Raw genomic sequence first — 9,671 nt, forward strand, 5'->3', positions numbered from 1 at the left:
TTTTAGTTTCATGACAAAACGCCATCTGTTAAAGATAATCCTGTCACATGATCAAACACTCCAGAGCTGCTCCTAAATGGGCCTTCAAAGGGGGGCAATTTTCTGCAACCGCAGCCTCCAAGGTCAAGAGTGAACTTTGAACTTCAGGTCAAGCGGGTAGGGAAGGGGGGGGGGGTTAAATTCCATGACATTTACTGAAGATGATCTGCAGAAGGTCACGTGTTTGGGTTTGATCTGCAGGAGCTGGAGAAGAACATCAGATCTGTGGCACTCTGCCCCATTTCAGTTGACTGTCAGTCAGATGTGATAAATCGGGACAAATAAGCGATGAAAAAGACAAAAATGAGACGTTATTTCTCACATCTTTCACAGGCTTTTGGGCGTTTGCGGCGCTTCAATAGCTCCCTCTACCTCTGAACATTTATTTAACAGTGTGATCCACATCAAAGCGGCCAGGACCCCCGCTGCTAAACTCAAAGGGCAGACAGCCCATCTACCCTCTGATGTTCTAATAACCATCCCTTTATAAACTTCATAAACCCCCCCTCACTGCTACATCCCTGCACATGGTGGCTCTGGCTAATAGCTGGAAAAACAGCACCGGCCATCAGCTCGCATGGACTCCTTTGAAATGATCCCCGCACACACTGGAGACGGGTCGAAACACACACACACACACACACACACACACACACACACGCGCCCCGTCCCCTAGCATGGCCTGTACACGCGCACATCATCGTCCTCATCCCACCACAGCGGAGGAAGTGACATCAAAGCATTTCACGGTGCTGGCTAATTACAGCCTCCGTCGGGGGACGGTGCACACCCACCCTCCGTACAGATGTGCACGCACCTTCAGGGCAGCTGACCCATCGGGTTTGTGCTAAAGTACACAAAAGTATGCGCGGGGCGCGTTTTCGTCTGCGCACGGGCCTTTGTTGTGTGCAACCTTTTGATCTGGCGGAGAAATAAAGGGTTACGGTGGGGGGGGGGGGGGGGGGCAACGTGTTTGAGAGGAGAGGTTATGTTTAAAAGTGTGCATATGTGTGTAAGTGTGTGTGTGTGTGTGTGTGTGGGGTTGGGGGTCGCCACCTTTTCATCTTACCTCTCTGCCGTTCAGCTTCCTAACGAATGTCAGCGGCGCTAACAAAGCCTCATTTGCATATCATAATCCCCGTCTCTCGGCCGTCTGATCAGGTGCACTTGGAGGTTCAGAGGTGCTCCTGCTATTTTTTTTAAAGTGAGGAATAAAAAAAAAAGGAGGAATAAACTTGGTTGACTTTGAACGCCGTTTGAAGTGTTTTTCCGTGCCAGAGTTCAAATACCGCTAAAACATGTGCGTGGCATCGAGTGGCTGATTTGTATTAAAAAGAAGAAAGGCGGCAGGATGGAGGGATGAAAGGAGGTCAAGAAAGGGGAGAATGAGGGGAGCTGGTGAGGCCAAAATCCCTGGAATCTCATGTCACAACTCATAAAGAGGAGGGTACCCATTTGTGCCGAATCTTTGAAGTTCAGCACCGTGTTATCTGACCCAAACAGACACATTTTTCTGTTCCGTTATTTTAGCTTTTTTCACTGTTACGTTAAAAATTTCACCTCTGTTGGATGAGCAGTAATTCAGCAACCATCCACTCATCCATCCTTTTGTCCTTTTGTCCTTTTCATGTGCCCTTTCTGCAGTGGTGTGTCTGTCCTTATGAGCACCAAAATACTCATTCTGCTAGAAAAGTGGGGCCATGTTGGCACAACTCCAAAGGAGGGTTTGAGGGTCAAGACGTGGTGTTAAGGTCGAGGGTAGGATTGGGTTTAGGTAGTTAGTGGGTTAGTTGTGGTGGTTAGGGTAGGGGGTTGGGGAATGTATTGTGAAGTTCCCACAATGCTAGAAATGTGTGTGTGTGTGTGTGTGTGTGTGTGTGTGTGTGTGTGTGTGTGTGTGTGTGTGTGCGTGTGTGTGTGTGTGTGTGTGTGTGTGTGTGTGTGTGTGTGTCCACTCATTGTAGCAACTGCTCATATCACAGCAACAGCTCCAAAGGTCACGGACCACCCCAGCTGTGTGTTCACACACTTCATCATCCTCCATCTCAGTGGTCAACAGTAGCCGGACTGTTGCTACAGAACAGAGGGGGTTTGGGGGTCCCTCTTCCTCTCTCCCTCTCTCTCTGTCTCTCTCTCCCTCCCCGACACGCCATCCTGGCTTGAGCGAACCATTCTCGCTATCGTTTCTGTATCCCAGTTGAGGGGGCCAGACGTCCTTTCCCATGAGTGAAGAGGGCCTCCAGCAGAGCGGCCCCGGCTCCTCCGGGGTCTCTGTTTGGCTGGACTTGTAAAGCTGGGCCCTGGGAGTCGCCCGCCTCCGCTCTGAACCCCTCAGCCCAGCTCTGCGGTGCAGGCTGTCCTGCCAGCTCCTTTATCCCAGCTACCTCACACCCAGGGCGGGCAAAGCCAACCTGACAGTCCCCTGCTGCCTCCGGAGCCTCCGTCTCATTTCCCTCGGCAGCTGCCCGCCAGCCCTCCCGGATTTTCAATCATTGAAGCAATTACAAGGAGATCCCTTTCTTTTGTCATATAAAGAAGAAAAGCAAAAGAACGGAGGGGGAGAAGAAAGAGGGCCAAGTTGCTGGTAGCGGCGGAGTTTGGGCCTAGCCAGGAGCCACTTGCGAAGCCCTGGGTATTAGGACTCACATGGTTTGTTTGGAAAGGCTTCTCCAGGGGCCAAAGTGGGATTACGTTGCAGATTGCGAGTTCCCATGGAAGGGACCCATACCAGCGTGGGCTTTGGTGGGTGGGTTTCAGGTTGGGGGCCATAGAAGTGGTCTTTATGAGTTTGGGGTCTGTCTGAATGGAAAGGGCCAACTCCCAGCATGCTAGCCCTCCATATTAGATGGACACAGAGAGGCTATTGAAGTTACTCAGACACCCCCCTCCCCTTTATTTCTACCCTTTTCTCTCCCTCTTTCGCTCCACTCCTGGAGGCTTAGCCCTTTTTCAGTTGACAACAGAGTTAAAGTCTCTTCGGAGGACTGCGGTCATTCTGGAGCTCATATTTAGGATGAAAACAACCATCTGTGATGTTCATAAAACAGTAAACTGGGACAGGCTTCAGTTTATCTCATCAGATTACTTCCAGTTGTGCTTGACCGGAGAGGTTGACTACCATAAATAGTGGTGATAAATTAATCATTAATTGAGACACACACTGAACCTTCTCATTACAGCTTACAAATGTGTTTTTTTCCTCCTGAGCCTCTGAGAAACTTCCTATTCCTTACAATAGTAGAAAACATATATAATGTATAAAAGGACACTGCATTTGATTGTCTATAAAACCACAAGTCAGAGGTGATTTCGTTAAGAAAACCACGTAAACCCATATTATTGTTTTTGCGCATATTATCTCCCTCTAGTGTCCATCTATGCACATTACACCGCTTTTACTTTATCACTCATTTGTATTTTAAATATGCTGAACACCCAAACCACAAACACCCCACGCAGATACACTTTCACTCCAAAATCACCTCAATGATGATTATTTATTGCTACTTTATTATCACCACACAGTGCATGTTTTCATCCAAGCTTCTGCCTGCGTTTTTTAAACATTCCGCTTCAGAAACGACTGTGATTTCAGGCAAACATGTCAACATCTCAGTGAGTAAACATAATTCCCACCTCATTGGACCTCCATCCAGACAGATGAGGACCGGCACCAACTTATGATTCAGCATCCTCGTTCTCCAGATGCCTCCTCGTCCTCGTTCCCAGTCTCTCCTGTCACCTACCAACCGCCCCTCGCCCCGCCCCCCCACCCCCAGCACCCCATCGGTCTCTGTCTGCCGAACAAACAGCCCCCTTCCCCGTCCCCTCTCCCCCCTAACCCCATGCAGCCATGTTCCTTTGAGCCGCGCCGCCACTGTGCATAAATACATAAATCTGTTGTCGGCGCGCACATGTCGGCGTGCGCGGAGGCGACGGTGCCGGGGTGTCGACACGTAGATGGCTGGACGGCAACCCCCCCCCCCCCCGGGCAGGCCGTCTTTTGTGTGTCCCCACATCACAGACCCGCAGTGTTTACACATCAGTCCCATCCAGCCAGACCCGGCAGTGGCGTCCCTGAGAAGCCCCCCCCCCCCCGGCCGCAACATGCGGACAAAAGCCCCCGGAGGTGACCTGGACACGGCGGTGCCAGGCCGGCCCTCTGATCTGACCGACCGCTTCAGAGCTGATGGGAGCCACAACTGGATGTCAGAGGTCGAATCCAGCCGACCTCGTCTCATTTGGCTCGTAGTCGCTGACACGTGTGTTGCTGCTCGGAAATGTGGGTGCGTTTGAACTCGTTTTTCGTAGGAAAACAGTGGCATTTGAGGGAAGGAGGGGCTTATTTTGATGGATTTTACAGCAGCCTTTCAGCAGAGGGCAGTAGAAAAGGTCGCTGTGACATTATTGTTCTCAAATTGGATTAAACAGCCATGACAGGAAACATCAAATCAACACGTGGATGACGTGTTCACAGATTCCTTCGCTTTCCCGTCTTTGTACAAACTTGATGGAGAAAAAAGCTGAATCAAACGAGATGCCAGGGTCGAAAGAGAGAAAACAACGGCGCCAAAGAGAGCGTTTTTATCCCGCTGGGCTAAATTGGGTGTGACTTAATGATTTGAAGGCCCTGAAACGGATGAGAAAACGCACGAGGACGAAGACACGCACACACACACGCACACAAACACGCATGCAACAAAAACAAATTACCATCTAAAACGCTGCCGCTCGTTTCAACCGCTCACTTCAAACCGTCATCGGGCCTCTAATGGGGGCCAAGTTCAAAGCTGCACTAGACTCCCGCTGCTTTGCTAAGGAACAACACTTCCGTCTCCCTCTTTCTCTCCTCCGATGTTTGTTTATCCTTTCCTTTGCAGTTTTTCCACCCCTTGTTCTCCATGCTTCTTTGTGTCTTTCATGACTTCTTTTGATTCTTTTCATCTCCTTTTTTCATCTTCTCTCATTTTATTTCGCGTCTCTTTCATCTTAATTTTTCCGGATCCGAGTCTGTGGTTGATTTGGGTCTCTGCAGCATCTTTTTTCCTCTTTCTTTTTTCTTCACATCAGCTTCTCAGATCTAAAGGCAGAAGTAACAGCAGCAGCAAAAGCAGCAGCAACAGGAGCAGCAGCAGCAGCAGCTACAGCAGCAGCAGCAGCACAGCTACAACAGCGGCAGCAACAGTGGCTACAGCGGCAGCAGCAGCAGCTACAACAGCAGCAGCAGCAGCAGCAGCTACAACAGCGGCAGCAACAGTGGCTACAGCGGCAGCAGCAGCAGCTACAACAGCAGCAGCAGCAGCAGCTACAACAGCGGCAGCAGCAGCAGCAGCTACAACAGCGGCAGCAACAGTGGCTACAGCGGCAGCAGCAGCAGCAGCAGCAGCAGCTACAACAGCAGCAGCGGCTACAATAGCAGCAGCAGCAGCTACAACAGCGCAGCAGCAGCAGCAGCTACAACAGCAGCAGCATCAGCAGCAGCTACAACAGCAGCAGCAGCAGCAGCAGCAGCAACAACAGCGGCTACAACAGCAGCAGCAGCTACAACAGCGCAGCAGCAGCAGCTACAACAGCAGCAGCAGCAGCACTACAACAGCAGCAGCAGCAGCAGCTACAACAGCAGTAGCAGCAGCAGCAGCAGCAGCAGCTACAACAGCAGCAGCAGCTACAACAGCTGCAGCAGCAGCAGCAGCTACAACAGCGGCAGCAGCAGCAGCAGCAGCAGCTACAACAGCGGCAGCAACAGTGGCTACAGCGGCAGCAGCAGCAGCAGCAGCTACAGCAGCAGCAGCAACAGCAGCAGCAGAAACAGCAGCAGCAGCAGCAGCGGCTACAACAGCAGCAGCAGCAGCAGCTACAACAGGTACGTTCTCCATGCAACAGGAGCCCCCAGAAGACGATCTTGGGTCGGAGACAGACGGCTGCTCGACGCTGCCCTGCTGATATCTCCAGGATCAAACCCCCTCCGCTCCCCTCTTCCTCCCCCTGTTTTCTCCTTCGAAGAAGGCGCTTCCGCAACTGTTTAACTTGGGCTATCTGCTCATTAAGAGGCCTTCAAAGGCTCCTATTGATGTAAAAGCATCCATTTGAATTTGTAATCACCCTTCGCTTCTCGGCTGCTGCGCTCAGCGCAATTTCCCCCGGATTCTCCGATACGGACGGCTCAAAGAACGAAGTCGTTCCCTCCTCTGTGAGGAAGAGAGGCAGAAAAAAGACTTTTATCAAACTTCTGGAAGCAGAAGAGTGTTTGTGAAGGCCTTAGGTTTATTTCTCCATGCTGACGTAGCAGACACATATAAAGATTCACTCCAGAGTGAATGAACCCAAACCTTCTGGGTTTTTTCACACACGTTAGCAAGCAACGCATTAGTGAACCTGCCTGCTTGTTGGTCACTGACAGATTTTGGTGCTGAGGTGAGGAAGAGCTGGACTCGTCGCTCCACCATCACAACACCAGGACGGGGAAAGGTGTCCGTCAGATCCTGAAGGTGGTTGAAGGCTCGGTACCTTGCTGAACGGTACCTTGGCAGTGCTCTGCAGGTTTCCCGGGACCTCTCCCGCTAACAGCACGCCTTCCAACTTCTGTCTGCAACCGGGACTTGAACCGAGAACCCTCGGCTCCACAGGTGAAGGTATCACCAAAAACGTTTGTCATAAATAAGCGCCTCATCTGGGTTGGTGGCGCCGCAGCTTCTGTTGTTCTGGTCCTGATGAGGATACTTCAGCTCCCTCTGTACTAAACTCATTTACATCATAAGAGCCAAAAACATGAGACGTGAGATGACTGTGTGTGTGTGTGTGTGTGTGTGTGTGTGTGTGTGTGTGTGTGTGTGTGTGTGTGTGTGTGTGTGTGTGGAGTGAACTGGTGGCAGACATGTCACCAGGATCATTGACTCCAGTCTAATCCCTTCCTGATGGCCTTTTCTTCAGGCGCAGATGGAGACTAGGGGCTCTTGACCTTTGACCTGCAGCACTAAATCACATCAGTCACTGGCTGTAAGGGCCACAGGGCCCCTGACTCCATGAGGCAGATGGGCAGTGCACACACACACACACACACACACACACACATACACGCCTGTGTCTGCTCACACCACACATGACACGTATTAGAACACACAGAGAACAACCTCCCTGCTCTCTCACACACACACACACACACACACACACACACACACACACACACACACATGCCACTAAATAATGTTTTTAAGCCATTTCTCCGTCATCTGTGTCCTTTTACTCGGCCACATCACACGCGCTGCGAGGCGAACTCCTACACTTTGTTTAAAACTTCCCCTCTCTTCCGTCCGCCGCCGTCTTCGCGGCCTTCTGGCGCGTCTGTGATGTGGCTTCTGCTGGATGAAACGGGAAGGAAGAGAAGGAGGCAGCTGATGGCGAATGTAGACAGCGCAGAAGAAATACAGAGAAGAAAGAAGAAGGGGACACAAAAGGGGTGGTGAATGAAAGAGAGTGAAGAGGAAAAACAAAGCCAGACTTCAGCCTGGCCCACCCCGACAATGTTACAGAACCCAACACGCTCAGAGGAAGTCAGTTTTCGCCGCCGCCTGTTTTGCTGCCATGAATATGAGCGACGGCGGCTCGTGGGGGGTCCATCCACACTCCTCGGGTGTGTGCACCCCTGGTCCTGATGCTGTGCTGACCTGGACGTTACCAGCCTGTTACATCAAATCAAGCCACAGTTCAATCCAGCAGCAGCAGCACGGCTCTTGTTCTAACCTCTGAATGCAGCGCTGCCCCCTGTGGTCGCCAGCGGTACTGCAGCGTCCACATCACTATAGCTACAAACTCCAAACCTGAAACCAAACCCAGAGTCTTTGCAGATGCATTTCGGGCTTTGAACAAGTGCGGTTGCATGGGAAGTGGGTGGGGGTGGGTGGTGGTCTTCCCTCGCACCCACATGAAGTCCACCTCACTTTGTTGTCCGCTCAGCAGGCACCTGCATTCCTCACATAGCTGCCCCCAGCTCGCCAGCCCGCCGTCTGCCCATCCCTCTCTCCCCGTTGCTCCTCAGACCTCCATTACTGTGTTGCCTAGAGACAGAAAGGAGTGAAAATGGGGACAACAGAGAGAAGGGGGGGGGCTACAACACCGGAGGATGAAAGACGAGAGGGATTGGAGGGGGAGGACAGGCCATCCGGGGAATGATGAAGTTTGTTTGGGATACTCTGGATTTTTATGGCCCTGTGAGGTGCCAGTATTCGGGGGGGGGGGGGGGGGCTGCAGGTGCTAGTTTATGGCTTTACCACAGAAAAGATGGCTGTTAGATCATGGCGTGGGGGGCTCGGTCTGACCTTGATGGTGACGTGTTGATCACTCAGGACAATTCGGTTTTCCATGTTTCCACACTGCTCTCCGGTCAGACGCCTCCTTCAACAACAACCTCCTCAAACCGCAACTTTCTGATGTCAGATTAAGGCGGGCTGGGTCCGACAATCACTGTAATTTTCTGAAACCGACAATTTCGAGTTCACTCCCACCGCGCGACGAAATCCGTCATTACGTAATCCCGATGTAGCCGGTTGAACGGCGGGACAAGCTCGACAACGACATGTTCACCCGTGGCGCGAAAAGCCTGGCGGGGCGCGAGAAATGCTAACACAGAGGCCCGTGCAGGAAAACAAGCGCCACCCATCAGTGAAATGAGACATTAGGCAGGACAGGGGGACACAGGGACGAGTGAAAGTCCTCACAACAAACGGAATTCAAAGGAATCGGGATATGTGGCCGTGTGCTGCGGCATTCTGGGAGAAAATGTCAAAGGAAACACCTCGAGGTCCGGATTTAATAAGATGTACTCCTAAAAAAAAAACCCACAACCTAAAAAACAGCGTTCATTTAATCTGTCAACAATCAAGCGTGCAGATGAAAGGAAAGCTGACGAAGAGCCTGCTTTGATCCTCGGGAGCCGGTCGGAGACGTGTTTTCTGAAGCGGCGCTGTTGTGAACGCGTTCCATTTGGAAAACAAATCCACAACAAACTTCTAAAAATGATGTTCCATGGTTACAAAACACACACATCTGTTTACCCTGTGCCCGCGTGTGTGAGAGGAAAAAGCCAGGGAGAGACGCAGATTTTCCTTCTGGGATCTCAACATTCCGGTTTCCTCCTTGCCTCTCTTTGTACAGCCGTCCCAGCTTATTTATCTTTCCCTCCTATCCCAAACATGGGAACGCTCCCCGCAGCTCTGATCTCGCCTGCCACCCTGATGCGTGCACACACGGCGACCCCCGTGAACCCGCGGGCCCTCGCGTTCCTCCCCTGCCTTCCTCGTTAAAGCTCAGCCCTCCTCGGCATCTTTGTTTATCCTCTCCTTTTGTGCCTGGAGGATTGTCGGGGGGGTGGGGGGGGGTAAATACCCTATGTGCCGCGTGATGTCATCAGCTGTTGTTCTGTGTCACAGGGTCTGAGGTTTTTGCCTTTGAAGCCCATGAGGACGCATCGGATGGCTTTTGGCCCCTCTTTCATTCCCCGCCTTTCATCTGCATGTGCAGCAGCGGCAGACATCAAAGCGGATTCCCGACGGCCGCGTTATTTAGACGGTGATGTCACGGCCGCGGCGATGCGGTGTTATGTCTGAGGCCGGGCGGAGAAAACACAGGATTCAGAT

The 9,671-nt window shown here is 51.8% G+C and overlaps 1 protein-coding gene across 1 annotated transcript; it reads left to right on the forward strand.

Moving 5' to 3' along the window:
- Positions 1-4,146: 4,146 nt before the first annotated feature.
- Positions 4,147-9,471, forward strand: LOC130515336 (uncharacterized protein DDB_G0271670-like). The gene is made up of 5 exons (XM_057015500.1): positions 4,147-4,254; positions 5,110-5,200; positions 5,236-5,477; positions 5,625-5,902; positions 9,465-9,471. Exons 1-5 carry the CDS (start codon positions 4,147-4,149, stop codon positions 9,469-9,471), a joined length of 726 nt encoding a protein of 241 aa, XP_056871480.1.
- The last annotated feature ends 200 nt before the right edge of the window (positions 9,472-9,671 follow it).

The sequence above is a fragment of the Takifugu flavidus genome, chromosome 18, assembly GCF_003711565.1.
Source record: "Takifugu flavidus isolate HTHZ2018 chromosome 18, ASM371156v2, whole genome shotgun sequence".
NCBI lineage: Eukaryota > Metazoa > Chordata > Actinopteri > Tetraodontiformes > Tetraodontidae > Takifugu > Takifugu flavidus.